Genomic DNA, 15,887 nt, shown 5'->3' on the forward strand with positions numbered 1-15,887 from the left:
GAAGTGTTTGTTTGTTTGTTTTGTTGTTGTTTTGTTTGTTTTTGGGTTTTTTTGAAAGCTTTATAAGTAACCAGGATCCATTTTTACATGTATGCCACGAGAAACCTTCCTTCCAAGAGATGCCTGAGGCTGGTATGGGGTGTCGGGCACAGCCTTCCTTCAGGCCGCCTCACATCACCCAGTGCCCCGAGTTCAGCCCTGCCCGCGGCCAGGCTTGGCTCCTGCGAGCCCCTTAGCGCTGACCCGGGGGTGGCACCTCCTGAAGGTCACGCCGGGCACGGCGGGCTGAGGCGACAGCCCGAGCCGCCGTCCGACAGCGGGCCACGGCCTGGGGCGGCTTCTCACCCCGAGCGGTGCGGGCGGGGCGCGGTGGTTTCCGGCAGCGCCGAGGAGGGCAAGGGCTTGCACAAGCCGTCCGGGGCTCGCCTCTTTCCCGGACGCCGGGGCGGTCACACGAGTAGAGCCGTCGGCGGGCCCGGCGCTCCCGCACGGCCGACATGGAGCTGCGGGTGGCGCTCGGGCTGGCGCTGCTCTGCTCTGCGCTGGAGGCGGCGCCAGCCGGCCCGCAGCGGCCCCGCTCCGCCGTGGGTGAGTCGGCCGGGTCAGCGGCTGAGGGGCCCGGCCGGGGCCGCCCGTGGGGGGCGGGGGGAGGCGGGTGAGGGGCGGCCCGGTGAGGGAGGCCCGGGCGGGGGCCGCGGCCATGCCGGCGGCGCCGGGGACACGGGCTGCGCGGTCCCCGCTTGCAGCCCCCTGCCCTCCTCCTGGCTCTGCTGCCCGCACATAAGCTGCTGCCGTAGTATTCCCTGTCCCAACTGGCTCAGCCTCCCGTGACTGCTAGATCAGTCAACACATCTCTTTTCAGGTACAGGGGTTACTCGGGGTTTATATTTAGTTGTCCGGGCAGGCCGGCGGGTGAGGTGAGGTGAGCCCCGCCCTGCCTCTGCCGCAGTGTCCCGGGGCACGCACTGCAAACACCGCGCTTGGGGGCTGTGCTGTGCTGGGCTGTGCTGTGCTGGGCTGGGCTGTGCTGGGCTCTGCTGGCAGCAAACACACACGCTCTGCCTGGCGCGATCCCCGCTCGGGCCGTGCGTGCAGGTGAGTGCTCCGAAATGGTTTCCCACGGAATTCTCATTCCATGTTGCTCACACTTGCCTCGGACCAAGCACGCAGCAATGTCCCGGCGTTTCTCTTGTCTCCTGTTGGTAGGTGTCACAGTTTTACAGATTTTGAAGATCACCTCTGGTCTTTGATTTCTGAAATAAAACTCCATGGGTAACAGTCGTGTGGCGCCTCCTCAGCCACCGTGAGCACGTGACCTTGGGAAATGCCAAATTTATATCTGTCCCTATTTCACAACCACTGCCCCAGATACATGTGTGCCTTTACCAAGTGTTTTGAAACGGACAGAAAGAAATTACTCTTATTTTACATGAAACTTGAAGTCTGGTAGCTTTAAGACAGACTTCGTTCATCTTATTTGTATATTCCTATACTTCTCAGCTCCTTTATCCATGCAGTGCTATGTAGCAGTGGCTGACAGCATGTCAGCCTGGAAAGTAGTGAGTAGGTACGGCTGACACACTGCTCTATGGTGAGAAACCCAGTCTCTTTGCACACATGCTGTTTCTTGCCTTTCTTTCTAGACTGTGATCTTTTATAGTAGCTCCCAGCCAGGGAAAGTCTGGAAAGATAATTAAAATGCAGCTCCCTCTCTTTTCAAGTGGAGTGGAGAAGTCCTTCTATTTCCTCCTTTACTCTCCAGTTTCCAGATTGTTATTAATGAAAATGAGATGATTTTTCAGTTCCTGCCAATCTCCATTTAATTTTTGGTGAATAGCATAAACTCCTACCTCTGCTTCTGTTTTCAGTTTTTCTAAGCAGTCTTCACGAAAGACTCTCAGGAAGAACTTGTGCACACTTATCAGACAGGCTAATCAACAATTCGTTAAATTTATTCTCCTTTTCAAGACTTTAAAGAGGAGTAGCAGTAGATAAACTGGACTAAACTTGGCATTACACCTGTATATCCGGTTCAAAAGCAAATAATGCATTTTCTTTAATCTTTGTTTTCTGAAAACAGGGCAATTCTGGCATGTATCTGATCTACATTTAGATCCGACTTACCACATTACTCCTGATCACACCAAAGTTTGTTCTTCATCCAAAGGAGTCAATGCCTCCAACCCAGGCCCTTTTGGAGACTTTTTGTGTGATTCTCCTTATCAACTTATTTTGTCAGCATTTGCATTCATGAAGGATTCAAAAGAACAGGTTTCATTCATGATTTGGACAGGGTAAGTGTTCAAGTCACTCTGCAGTTAGAGCTGGTTAGCCAGATAGTGTGGCAACTCACAAGTTTGTATTTGCACCAACAGATTTGAGTTCAGTGTCTCACAAATGCTAGTTGTCCCTTCAGTTGTCCAAATGGCTACTAAGTGGAAGACTGACTGAGAATATAAGGCCTCAGGAACAGACTTTGATCTCTGAAATAACTGTTGGAGTGTTCATTGAGATATTTAGCATATGGCTGAATTAGTGTGAGTTAATGGAAATGGTGCAGGGAGGATGGGAAATGGAAAAAGCAAAAAGAAAAGTCAGGGCAATAACTGACTCATTGCAGGCCTCTGTTGAGTAAAAGCATTTACCTTTCCTGTTCCAGTCTTCAGTACTATAAAGTGGGCTTAATAATACTCTCTCACAGAGATGTTACCTGTGAGGCTTTGTGTGCCCTAGGAGAGGGACTAGACAAAGAAGTGTGAAAGGGGGGCATATGAGCAACCTGATAGTCCTATGCTATTAAGGCATTGTTACTTTCTAGGTATTCATAAAAGAGAGCATTGATTTACCCTTCTGCCATAGCAGAACTCTCAATTCTACCATCACACAATTTTTTATGGCATATATTGATGGATAATTTATCAAAGAGATTAGTATTTTTGAGTGTGAGAACTAGTTTGTTTATGCTATATCACGTAATTTTGCTGGGAAAGCAAATACTAATATATGAAGACAAGTGATGAATTTATTTAACTTACCTCATTGCACTTACTTTTCAACAGGATGTTAAAAAGGAAAAAAGAAACTTGCAATGTTGTGCAGGTGATGAAAGATATATAATGCAAACTGCACAGTAGCTCAAAATGATAACTTTGATTTCTGAGAAATCTTCATTATGATAAATATGAATCATAGGATAGACATTGTCTAAACAAGTCTACTTGTTTGGGATTTTTTAAACAAAAGCCTTTTCAGAGAGCCTTTCATTCTGTGACTTTAATAAAGTGTATAGTAGTGTTACATGCTAGAATGTAGGTGTGTTTGCAGACTTTTTTGCCTTCCTTATTTTGCTAACAAACCTTTGTTAATCAAGCCTTTTCCTTTTTCAGAGATAGCCCTCCTCATGTTCCTGTAAAAGAGCTCTCCACGAAGTTGGTCATTAGCATCATTGGTAATCTGAGTTCTACAATTCGTAATTTCTTTCCAGATCTTCAGGTTTTCCCAGCCTTAGGCAATCATGACTACTGGCCACAGGTAAAACAAGTTAGAAATTTGTTCATACATCATATTAGGTGTGTTGTTAACTCCTGAGAAGGCAGGTCTGAAAAATAAGAGTTAATTCTGTGTAACCGTTACTCAGGAAAAAGAATTCCACAGTTCTTCAGCTAGCATTTGATATTATAAATATTTCCACACTAGGACAGAAACTACATCACTCTCTGTGCTCTTACCCAAGGAAATGTTGTTGCCAGGTAGAATCTGTACATGGCCTGAGGTCACACAAATTTATTTCTAATCATTCCTCATGGCTTAGAACCACCACGTGCCAACGTAGTTAATACACAAATACTTTTCCTTACTGTGTATGTCATGCGTGTGTATACAGCAAATTAATCTAGCAGAAGTGACATCCTTAATGGACCTGTGAGTCTGCAGTAAGTTTCAAGGCCTCCTGAAAGCCCTACTGGAAATCTGTCAGCTGGCATCACTGGATTTTTTTTTTTTAAACTAAAGTAATGGCAGAATTTTTGTAAAGTTCCCATAGTTTTGCCACTACTATTAAAAATATGTCTACTTTTCTTTCCTTATTGGACATTTAGAAATAATCACATTGATGATTCACTAGTTATGTGCAGCTGAGGATGGTGCTTTTTGACTTGGACTGTGCTGAATATTGTTCTTGGCATACTCAAAAGTAAACAGTTGCTTCATTTGTCCTTTAAAGTGTGCCGTGGGTCGATCTGGCAGCACACTGGATCAGAAGCAAATGCTGTCATTGGATGTGAGGGCATCTGGAGGGATGTGAAGCAGGTCAACTAAAGTATGTTGTTTGAAATTCCTCATGGGAATTTAGTAACACCCCTTCACATCCTCAGGGTTTGTATTCAAGCTTTCTGTGGTATTTATTTATTAGGCCTGTTAGGGTGTAAGTTGGTGCAGTAGATGGTTGTGTGATTGCCCATGTCATTGCTGGAGTTAGTGGTTTCCAAATCGGGGCATAGCAGAGGTGCTGAGAGATGAGGCAAAGGAAGTGTGAGAGACAAAATAACAGCTAGACGTGTATTGGAAGTGTAAGTGCACATACCAAACTGTGCCTTCAGTCTTTTGTGTTCTGTGGTAGTACAGCTTTGGCTTTTCATATGCACTGACACGGGGACAGATTGGTTCGCTAAAAACCAGAGGTAAAGTATTTTGGTAAGTAACACCTTAACTGAAGTGTCATGCAGTGTTTTGTGTTCACTTTGTTTCATTTTTAAAAATGTCTTAGCAGAGAATTGTTGTCATTCAGCAATCTTCTTTGATAGAGGAAAAAAACCCTACAAATACCTTGTAAACAAAGAATGTAGGGAACTTTTTCAACAAATATGAATTTTGTTTGTGAAATTAAATCTGAAGATAGAAAAAAAGAGTCTCAAGAAGGGCAGATGAGCAGCAAATAGAAAATTGAAACAAGCTGGTGATTGGAATAACTGGTTACTGTTGTTAGTTCTCCCTGCACAAAGCCACTGAGGAGTGTTTCTGTGATACTTTGAAATGGCATGCTTCCCCAGTGTACAGAACTGGCATGCTTTTCAGTTACTGTTTGAAAAAGACATGGGATTGGACAATGCCCACTATGGGGTCATTTCAACTTGTTCAATTTTTTAATGTTTGTTTTTTGCTCTTTATGGCATTTCTTTTTCATATGGATAGGCTTGGCAAATGTCCTGTAGACTGGAAGTGATATGGAGCAAGCCACACACTGTAGGCTGTTCCTAAGCAAGTGTGAAAGCTGTGCACTCACCATGCACCAAAGAATTTTATTGCTCTCTTGTGTTCTGAGCTATCCATCTTAACAACTGAACAGTCCTGGGTGATTTTTCTTGCAGAACATGTTAAAAATACTACTCAGGTTAATCAACCGTTGGGATACCTTTCAGATCCTATATTCACCTCGGCCTTTCTGTATAGTCTCACTTGTTTCACACCCTCGCTCCTGCTTAAAACAAATCCCCAAACTGCTTCTAGCAGTTCAGAGAACACTGACTTGCCTGGGTCCAAAGCACTTTCAGTCCATAACATGGTCTCTTATCTGAGATCAGGTTTTTGCTGTGTCTGTTAGTGGCTGTTAGCTCTGGCTCAAAGCTGTCCTAATAACTCATGTCAGTGTCCTGCAATCAGCAAATGTCTCAACAGGCGTCTGATTGCTCTGCTCCTAGACAGAGACTTACTGCCTAAACCTCTAATCATGTAGGTTTAGTTTCAAAGATCTTAGAAAGGTCAAATTTTATGTTTAAGAAAGCATGCACAATTTTTTCAACCCCTGTTTTTTCCTTCTAGCACCAAGACTCCAAGCAGATATTTTAGGAAAGGCAAGGACAGGCTGGTATCTTCCTGTCAGGGTTAGATCAGAGCATGGGTCTTATGCTGTGGCTCAGACTGAAGAGTACTACAGTCCAAATTAGAGCCAGTGGGAGGAAACATTGACAAAACTTTTTCTTGTGCATTTTAAAATGCTTTCTTACAAGAACAACAGGACATCATGGAAACATACGTGAATTTCACCGGAATGCTTCTGAGGGCTGTAGTGGAGTTTTGGGGAGCTGCTATGAAACCCAAGTTGCTTGAAAAAGAAACTTATATTCAAGCTTTTCATCAAAAGACTTTATTTTTAGATTTTCACTTGCCAGTTGGTATATTTACTAATTTTGCAGAATGTATTGTTTTCCAGTCTGCTGTATTCCTAAGGCTTGACATATTTCTGGCATTAGTTTAATAATGCATTAACAAGGCCATGCAATCAGTTCTGACTAAGTTTAGGCATTTGTTCCTGATCAGCAATACTGGATATTCAAAAGTTGTTTTTTTCCCTCTCTTGAATTCCTCCTGGTGATGACTAGATACACTTACATGTTATGCAAGAGGTCAGGCAGGATAATTTGTTGAGTTTTTTGTCTGTGTGTCTGAATACTGACTTAGGCAGGTTCTCCTCTCTCACAGGACCAGCTTCCTGTAACTACCAGTGAAGTTTACAATGCTGTAGCAGATTTCTGGAAACCTTGGCTAAGTGATGAAGCAATCAATACCTTCAGAAAAGGTAAAGTATGGCAGTAATATATTGTGAAGCTGGGGCTTAGAGAATTAATGTTTCTGTGGATTTGTCCTGTTTGTTTAACTAAGTCTCATAGGATGAATCAGAACAATGGATTATCTGTAAGGCTTCTCCTGGAAGAAGTTACTTATCTTTTTGAATGTCAATGCCTATATTCAGAATACATTTATTACTTTCTGATGCAATATTTATCACTTCCTATAAGATGTATAGTATTATCGACTTTGTACCAATGCATGTACATCTTTCTGCTTTCGAGACCTCATCATACTTTTTAGATGAGGGCATATGATGCACACAAAAACTATATTTTGATGGTAAAAAACTGTTAAAATGTTGTTTCTGTTTTAATGGTGCATGTATTTCAGAGCATATTGAATAGGTGCATTTTTATTCAGGTTATGATAGCACACAGTTGTGGTGATTATACTGTTAATATTTGTGTCCAACTTACTGAACTGGCAGAATATTGATATCGTAATTAGAATTGTTCTTTTTAGCAAAGGACCAAAAAATTCAACCCAATTTCTAATCCACTCAAACATTAGGGATTTTGAAGTTCAATTTGTATTTTTTGTGTCCTGAACGAGAGCAAATCTGGGTAAGAGTGGAAGTAGAAACTTGAATAAGGATAATAAAACTCAAAGAGGCTGACCTTAAGTTAAATTATATTGTTATACTTCTGTTGCTGTGGCTCCACTGAAGTCCATGAACTATGAAGTTATACCTATTGAGGAAGCTCAGCATGCCATGGAGAATTTTGGGAGCAAGGATTGAAAAATGTGATCCTTACTTTTCATCATGTGATGAGTCTAAAGTTAAATGACTTTCAAAGTACAAGGCTACTTAACTCAAACAGTTCTTCCTGAAGGAGCCTGTATTTTTGCTGTATTTTAAGAAGTATGGACCTTTAACAAGTACTGTATCTGTCAATGTGGAAGAAATATTACAGGGCACTTCTTGCACGTCAGTTGGATAATTGCATCTAAATACTGCCAAATAAATACAAAGATAATACAGGCAAGAATTAATAAATAATTCAGTGTCAACTTCTAGTAAAGTGTGGCTGAAAACTTTGTTAACATGTTATATTGTGGTAAGGTGACTGTGTGGCTTGAATAAGCACAATATTCTATTAGAAAGAGTAAGGTTGGGTATTTTGTTAGTGGTGTACTTTGATTGTAAAGTTGTGCTTTGAAGCCTTTAATTTGTCATATGATGTTGGTCTTATTTTCACAGGTGGCTTCTACACACAGCTGTTTGAATCCAGTAATAGCTATCAACCACTCAGGATAATCAGTCTCAACACAAATTTATATTACAGCCCCAACAAGGTAACTGTGAATATTACTGACCCAGCCAACCAGTTTGCCTGGCTGGAGGGAATACTTGAAACCTCTTCACAAAAGAAGGAAAAGGTAGGGATCAGGAACAGAACCTATCATTATTTGTTTCAATTTTGGAAAAAAAAAAAAAAAAGAAGGAAGAAGTAGAGATAATGAAAGTATAAACATGGTTCTAGAAGAATAATAACGCTGCCAAAGATACTACAAAATCAAAATTTTATTTTTTAATAATTCTTTCATTAATATGCACATAATACTGCAACAACTAATAAACTAGCTGAATGAAGTTTCCCAAATTAGACAGTAAAATACCTTTTCTTTCTTGCTATGTAAAATACTGTAGAAGTCAGTTTCTGACCTTTTTATGCATAGCCTTTAATTTTAAAACATACACTCTTGGCCTAAGACAAAAGCTAGCATATTTCATTTGCATTGTAATGCAATTAAAAGTATCAGAAATAGAAATTAGAAAGGAGTTTATCAGCCACAAAACTTAGCCAAGCTGCAGTAATTGCTATGATTTGAGTGTAATAATAACTTGTCTTTTAATATGCAGATTTTTAAGTGAAGGTTTAAGTTGTTGGCTCCTGATTGATTGATTAATTGGTTGGTGTGGGGATTGGATCATCATCTGAGCAGAAGTGTTTCATCTGAAACATGTATACATTTTGCTACAGTGTTGCGATTTTAGAATATGATATTACAGTCAAGAGAAAGGAGAGATTTCCCTTTCTCAGGAAACCCTGCAGCATGTTAGTTGGTGTGTGCAGTTGGCACTGAGTCTCTACCTCAGACAGGGGTTTTAACCAGTTTTCCATGTTTCTGGTGACTCTGACTCTCTGGTGCAGGCTCTGTAATACTCAGACAAATTTTTTTCTTCTATCCCCTTGAGATGCCCAATTATAAGCCTTGCCCTAGTAACTTTTTTTTTCATTTGAAGTAATTGGTAACATTTTCTTTGGCCTAAAATCATGCACAGATTTATTGGAACTTTTTTTTCTCCTCAGTAATATACTAAGCTAAATAGTATGAACTTAAGCCATCTTACTTTTGGGATTTTATATAAAAAACTGTCATGATTTACAGCTTTTAGAATGCCATTTCTAAGACAGCATTGTTATGAAACTGTGGTAATCACTTCTAGGTTACAGCTAAGACATTAAGTTTCAAATGAAGGTGCTAATTGTGGTTTCTGTATTTAATTCCTTAGGTGTATATAATAGGTCATGTCCCAGTAGGATACTTGCCATATGCAAGGAATACTACAGCTATCAGGGAGTATTACAATGAGAGACTGGTAAAGATTTTTCGCAAATACAGTAGTGTTATTGCGGGCCAGTTTTTTGGACATACACATAGAGATAGTATCATGGTCCTCCTGGATGAAGAAGGTAATGATGCTTGTTGACACCTGAACTTTCTCTTCCTGATTAAAAGCAAATTAATACTTTCTTGCATGTTCTTACTAGTCAGCCTGTGTTATAAATAACTGAAAAAGGAAATTTGGAACTACTGCTATTTATCTGCAAGAATTCGAGTTTCACACACTCCAATTTTATTTCCAAAGAGAACCTTGCAAGGGTGACTGTCTTTTTTTTGTTGAAGTCAGAAGAGATTCCCCAAGCTTCCTATTTTTTTTTTTAATGAATGCTTATGCCTAGACAAGAATTTCTAGTCTTTCCTCTCTGCTCTCTCAGTGACATGGGCAAATTATACTAGCCAGTTTCTATTGTGTAATGTGTCAAAGGGAATGTTCTCAGGCCAGCTAGACATGCTCTATATTCTTGTGTTTCCTGCATCATTACCGTGCCTCTCTGCTGAGTTCCCTGCTGCTTCAAAGTTAATTAAGATAAGGGTAAGCAGGAGGCAGGGGAAAGAAAGTCTCTGCCTGTTGCATCTCTTAGATCAGCTAATTTCCCTTCAAGAAAATCACCCACGTTGAAATTTTTGTTTATTGCTTTGAAATCCCTTAGTTCTAAGCATGGGCATGGCCATATGGAGCACTCTAACATCTCTAACAGAAGAACTCTAACAAGTTTTGTCTGCACCATAGAACAGTAAGAGGTTCATTGCTTTGCTTTATGTGAAATACCCAAATGTTAATTGGCTCTTCATCTATATTTTATATAAACTGATATGAGCAATGCCCAAAATACTGACTAGGTAATACTATTCCAAATTTTTACCCTTTTCCATGGTGTTAATCTCCAGTAAAAAAGAATCCACCCCACTGAAAGAACTGGCTTCTTTATTTATTTATTTTTTAATGATGCTCAATGCAGTCTTACACCTATATTTTTTTACACTGTCCTATTTGTTCATGAAATCATCATCTCTGCAGCAAATTTCACTGAGGATAGATTGATCTTGGTGTTTGTCATTAAAGTTTGCATGTGCAAGTAACCACTTCCAAATTATTTTAGTAATTTTGCATCTTTTGACAAAATCTAAATGGTAATCAAATACACATTGTGTTTGTCTGTACAGTTTTAGACTGTCTTCTATTCATGACATTTTCCTTTTGACAAAATTCCAGAGAATTCAAGATTAATGCAACATTGCAGCCAACATCAGTGTACTAAAATAGAGCTCAGTTGTATCTTCTCCAGAAGAATCTACTGATTTCCAAACTTTCTAAACTTCTGCCTATATGTGGAGGTTGATCTTGTGATTTCACTGCTGTGATGCTGTCAGAGATGGGAATAGTTAGGGCTTCTTGTTCCACAGAGAGCTTCTCAATGTACCCACCTGCATATTCTGTCTCAATAAAACCCACGTACATCCTCATGTTTCTGTTGCTGTAAAGGTCGGTGTTCACACAGTAGGTGTTGGGCTAGTCAGGGTCAGGTGATGAAACAGACCCTGGTGTTTTTAATAGTATGATAAATACATAAAGCAATTTGTAAAATACAGTATGGAAACAGCAGCTAAAGGTTTTGAATATTTCTTTAGTAGAAATATACAAAATACAGAGAATTTACATATAGGCAAGACCATTTTGCAATTTTGCACAGGTACGTGAATTGGTGGGGAAGCCTCCAGTATAGACAGGCTTAACTGGTACACCCTGGAGGGGGGTCTGTGGTATTTCACACGGGTTTTGGTCTATCCATTGGAAGTATGGCAGTTCACAGTGATATAGCTAAATCAGGTGAAAAAATTGCTAATGTCTTTAAGCCAGTCACTCTTGTTTTTGCTGTGTTGGTACTCTACAAAACCATTTATTTGAATAAGAAATGATTAAAATGAAACTGTCTCCTCAACTTCCCTTTTTCTGCAGAAAATCCAGTCAATTCCTTGTTTGTGGCACCTGCTGTAACCCCAGTGAAGGATGTATGGCAAATGGAGTCCAATAACCCTGGTGTCAGATTGTATCAATATGATCTTTTTGACTATAGCTTGCTGGTAAGTAAAGATTTTAAAGCACTGTTTAAGACTTTAAATATAGTATCAGTAAAAAACTACAGCGAGATGTCAGCCTTTGTATTATGGCCATTGGTGATGGAACTTTGGTGTCTACTCTTAGTTTTTCTTCCTGGGCAAAGGAAAGGAAATCTGAAAGAGAACTTGGTTGGTCTTTCTGTGCCTGCAGAGCTACCCAGTACTTTCTCTTCTGTAATGAATATTCTTATGATGTAGGAGCAAAGACAGTCAGAATTTTTCTGGGCAAAATCCTAAAACTATTTACAGGGAGCTCTGCAAGTTTTAAAGAGGTTCACCTAAATCCTGGTCTTATTTACATACCAATGTTGTTTGCTGATGATAGCCTGAGTTTTGGGATGCAGCCCATGAAATGCTTCTAAAAGGTGTAGAAGAGCTGATAAAGTAAGCACTTTTAACTGTATAACATCTTTTGTAATCATGCACCTTCCTATATAGAGTCTTTATAGGAAATTTATCTAACATAAATTTAGAAGGAAAATAAAAAGTAGAAAGCTTCTACTTTGTAGTTTCCTGTGATTTTTGGAGATAAAGTGAATCCAGTGTAATTATTCTGGCTGTGAATGGTTTAGACTTTCTCTCTGGAATTCAGGATAAAATCTTGACCCTGCCTAGTTCAGTGACAATGCACCCTGCAGTTTTATTGGGACTGGGATTTCTCTCTGGAGACCTATGCTAATTCAGGCCGCTCCTTTCTTGTGCAGATTTCACTCCTGCATCGACATCTCTCCTTTTCCTTAACTTCTCCCTGGGCTGTTCTTTTCCTGTCCGTTCTGCCCCTCTTGTAGTGTCTGCCGAAAGGAACCTTCTGGCTCTCACCCTTTTGCCCCACTCGTACAGCAGTCATGAGTGTTGTGGAGTTTGGACAGGAAAAACCTCTAACAGTGCCACTGCTGCCTTTGTGGCTCCTTTTTCTTCTCCTCCCCATCCCCCCACCATTACCACACTGCAAGTACCAGCTTTGGGTGTAAGCCCAGCTCTTGGGGTGGGACGTGACCTTCTATTCACATGTGAATAATGAGGAGTGACAGCTTCCTAATCAATATATCACTCCAGAGACTTAATGAAGCAGGGAAGAAAGCAATACAACGGTGCCTAATTTTTTCTTTCTTTCTTTCTTTTTTTTTTTTTAACTGTAGGATCTTTGGCAGTTTTACTTAGACCTCAGAGATGCCAACAAGAAAAATGAATCGAACTGGAAATTAGAATACATCCTGACTAAAACTTATGGCATTGAAGACTTGAAGCCAGAAAGCCTATATGAAATGGCCAAGCAGTTGTCTATGCCACACAGCACACTGTTTGAGCAGTATTACAGTAACTACATTGTGAGTTATGACAAAACTATTCTCTGTGAAGACGGGTGCAAGACCTGCCAAATATGTGCAATCCAATATTTAGATTACTCCTCATACAGAGATTGCATCAATCAGGAGGCAACATGGAGATGAAACCTCTGTGCAGTTAATGCAGATAGTGACTTTAGCCTGTGATTTAAAGAACTTGCTTGTTCTCTCACTCAAGTGCTGACATGCTTACAGGGAGCCTGTGGGACTTTTCTACATTTCAGGGGAGCAGTAAAACTCCCTCGATCTTTCTTCTTGCAAATGTGTTTTCCTTTATCATCTAAATAAAAGTTTATTGACTATGTAATAGTGGCCAGATACTTTGCTGTTGTCTCAAGTGAACTGTATCCTCTGTAACAGGTGTCCCAGTGTGTGCAAATAGAAGTTACTTACTCAGGTCTTTGTAAACCCTGTTTCTCAGGGTGTCTAACCATAGGCAATACCATTTCAGGCATGGGATTTTTATGGGGGCAGGTTTCAACCTTCTGCTGTCAAAATTTGCAAACTGAAGTAGGCAAAACCTGCACTTACTGAGACTTGAGTGCAGTTATGTTGTTGATGCAATGCCAGTATTAGATATCTCCCTGTGCCAAGTTTTCCTTGTTAATCCCTCAAACTCACTTCTTCTTAGGGGCATTTTCTAATGATGGCATAAAAAGTGACTTAACAGAACACAAACCTCGATCCTGTAAATGCTTAATAATTTTTCAGAATGTGTGTGTTTGCCCAGCATGGAGTATTTTTTTTCTTATGATAGAACTATATACATTAGTACAGCTATCAAGGATTGTCCTGGTATGAGATTTTGCAGCAGACCATAAATCAGGTTTAAACTCACCAACATCAGTAATTGGACATAGCATATACATTCTCTGTGTGCCACAGATACACATGTACTTGTCAGGCTGTTTTTTAGGTTTCCCTTTTTTCACAGAACAGTCTAGTACTTTATGTGAAGATTATCACATGTTCAAATTTACAATTGCAGAGATTGCTTCTTCTTCTTAAGGCTAAATAAGTGCACAAGATGACGCTATTAAGATGGTCCTTTATTTGGTGTGTGTATAACCAAGAAGGACCTTTACCCATTTTTCTGCCACACAAAGAGCTATACTTTTGGAAGCTTTGGTCAATAAAGTACAGCACAGACCCTGCTCTATATTATCCCTGAGTAAGTGGAGCCATAGAAGTGGTTACGAGACAAATCCAATTGATGGGTTTTTATAATGAGATTAAAGCCTTTACTGTAGCAGTTGAGTAACTTCCTGGGTTTATTTCCACCCAAGCTTGAAATATATAGCAGAAAATTTTCAGATAAATTTTCTGAGTCTGTAGCATGCACAACTGTAAGTTCAGATACCTCAGATTTGTCATGCATCAATCATCCACAGAGGAAGTGGTTGGTTTGTTAAATTTGCATTCAGAAACAAATCCTCCAGTGCACAGCAGGCAGTCTTGTATTTTAAATTCGGTGCTTGGAGAAGATATGGTGAGCATGTAAACTGTTTAGAGCTATCTGCTCTGCCTGGCCTCAAATGAATCTGGATAAGTAAATAACCTAAATTAATGTGGGCACTGTACAGACTGTGAGTGTACAGACTGTGAGGAAGTGCCATAAAGTTTCTGTTCTGAAAGCTCATGATTCCCTGAGTGTTGGATGTGTTCCTTGGTTGTGTTTCTCAAAACACAGTTATCAGTACCAGTTTTCCAAGAGAAGCAAGCAGAGCTGTGGGTGGATAGCATAAGGGCAATTGGAGCTGGTAGGACAGCTGAGCTTCCTCCAATTTGCCAGATGGATTTTGTTCAGTTCAGTCTTGAGCTTTCAACCATGCTGGTTTGTTTCTGTGGGTTCTGTGGCTTCCGTTTAAGCTTAATACCTACAAGACATCCTGGAAACACTATAAAAATTATCTACTTGTATTCTTTGATTACAGGCTTCTCTATTGCTAAACTTTAGGGAGAGCTGGACCATGATGATTGGTGATTTAGCAGCTACAGAATTCTAGGAAGAGAGATATGCTGCTGATGGGATGTTGGGCATCTTGCTTACTAGATTACTTCTTTTTTTTTGGTGTCTGTGTGTCAGTAGATGTTATTCAATGAACATGAACAAATGAATGCTTGCAAATATCTAAATAGCAATCTATGATCCAGGCATACCTTTGTTTTTTTTTTTTAATGTGGACTTCAATTGAAGCCAAGAGTTGAGTGGCACCAACCAAGGTGTTTTTTGCTAAAGACAGAGAGTTATAGCCACCAGGGTTACATTTAGCCAGGATATATCTCCCAAGATACATCCAGTTATGCAGGCTGGCATTCTCTGCTTTTCCTGAATGTAACTATAGCCATGGAAGTGCAAGCATAACTAGACAAGAAAGATCCAGGAATATGTTTGACTGCACCATCTTGTAACTCGGATGTAAACCAAGGAGAGAGCTTCTAGAAATGCTGCAGTTTAAAATACATGAGATAAATCACATGAATATCTTAGATACCTAGGCACCATGCCTGGGTAGAAGAGGAAATAGAGCAAGACCGTGATGTTTTTGTTTTGGTTTCCTACTTTATTCCTTCATGGATCTAGGCGTGTTCTACAAGAAATTTATCCTATGCTGACAGAGGCTTTTCTAAGGAATCATGGAAAATGCCAAAGAAACATGACCTGATAAAGTAGCTGACTGCTGTAGACCGGATTCCCGCTTCACTTTTCAGGTGATATTTTTATGGCCCCATCTTGAAATGAATTAGGGGGGATTATTTGTCAGGCCACATTTCACAGAAAGACAAATTACACCACCTAGTGGAGTAAAAGGGTTTTAATTTATCTGCAGTTGAACTAGAGGTATATAAACAAGGATCTCTCAAATATTCTAGGATGTGACTCCTAGCTTTTGACGGTAACCAGTTTTCGAAAGAAGTACTGCTACTTCTTTGTAGCAGTACTGCCACGTTGCACACTTCTTCTGAGTATTAAATGGTCGTGGCTTCTAGAGGCCATGTCGCAGTAGGTACAGGTCTCAGCCTCCATCCAGGGAAGAACCGAATCCTGTGGAAGCTTATGTCTACATTAACAGGTACTGCAGCCTAGTAGGAGTGCCTTCTTTAACAGGAGTGTTGGTGCTGAGGAGCTGATCTGACTGCTGCACATTTCAGTAACAGTTGAAG

The 15,887-nt window shown here is 40.3% G+C and overlaps 1 protein-coding gene across 3 annotated transcripts; it reads left to right on the forward strand.

Annotated features, from left to right (window-relative positions):
- The first annotated feature begins 292 nt into the window (after nt 1–292).
- SMPDL3A (sphingomyelin phosphodiesterase acid like 3A) lies at nt 293–13,029 on the forward strand. 3 transcript variants are annotated; one of them, XM_048298530.1, is made up of 8 exons: nt 293–588; nt 2,081–2,294; nt 3,387–3,531; nt 6,478–6,574; nt 7,829–8,007; nt 9,146–9,326; nt 11,216–11,340; nt 12,516–13,029. In XM_048298530.1, exons 1-8 carry the CDS (start codon nt 498–500, stop codon nt 12,825–12,827), a joined length of 1,344 nt encoding a protein of 447 aa, XP_048154487.1. In that variant the 5' UTR covers nt 293–497; the 3' UTR covers nt 12,828–13,029. The 3 variants fall into 3 exon arrangements, with proteins under 3 accessions (XP_048154487.1, XP_048154488.1, XP_048154489.1); XM_048298531.1 differs by lacking the exon at nt 293–588 and adding an exon at nt 1,121–1,202; XM_048298532.1 differs by lacking the exon at nt 293–588 and adding an exon at nt 1,684–1,720.
- The last annotated feature ends 2,858 nt before the right edge of the window (nt 13,030–15,887 follow it).

The sequence above is a fragment of the Corvus hawaiiensis genome, chromosome 3 (assembly GCF_020740725.1).
Source record: "Corvus hawaiiensis isolate bCorHaw1 chromosome 3, bCorHaw1.pri.cur, whole genome shotgun sequence".
Taxonomy (NCBI): domain Eukaryota; kingdom Metazoa; phylum Chordata; class Aves; order Passeriformes; family Corvidae; genus Corvus; species Corvus hawaiiensis.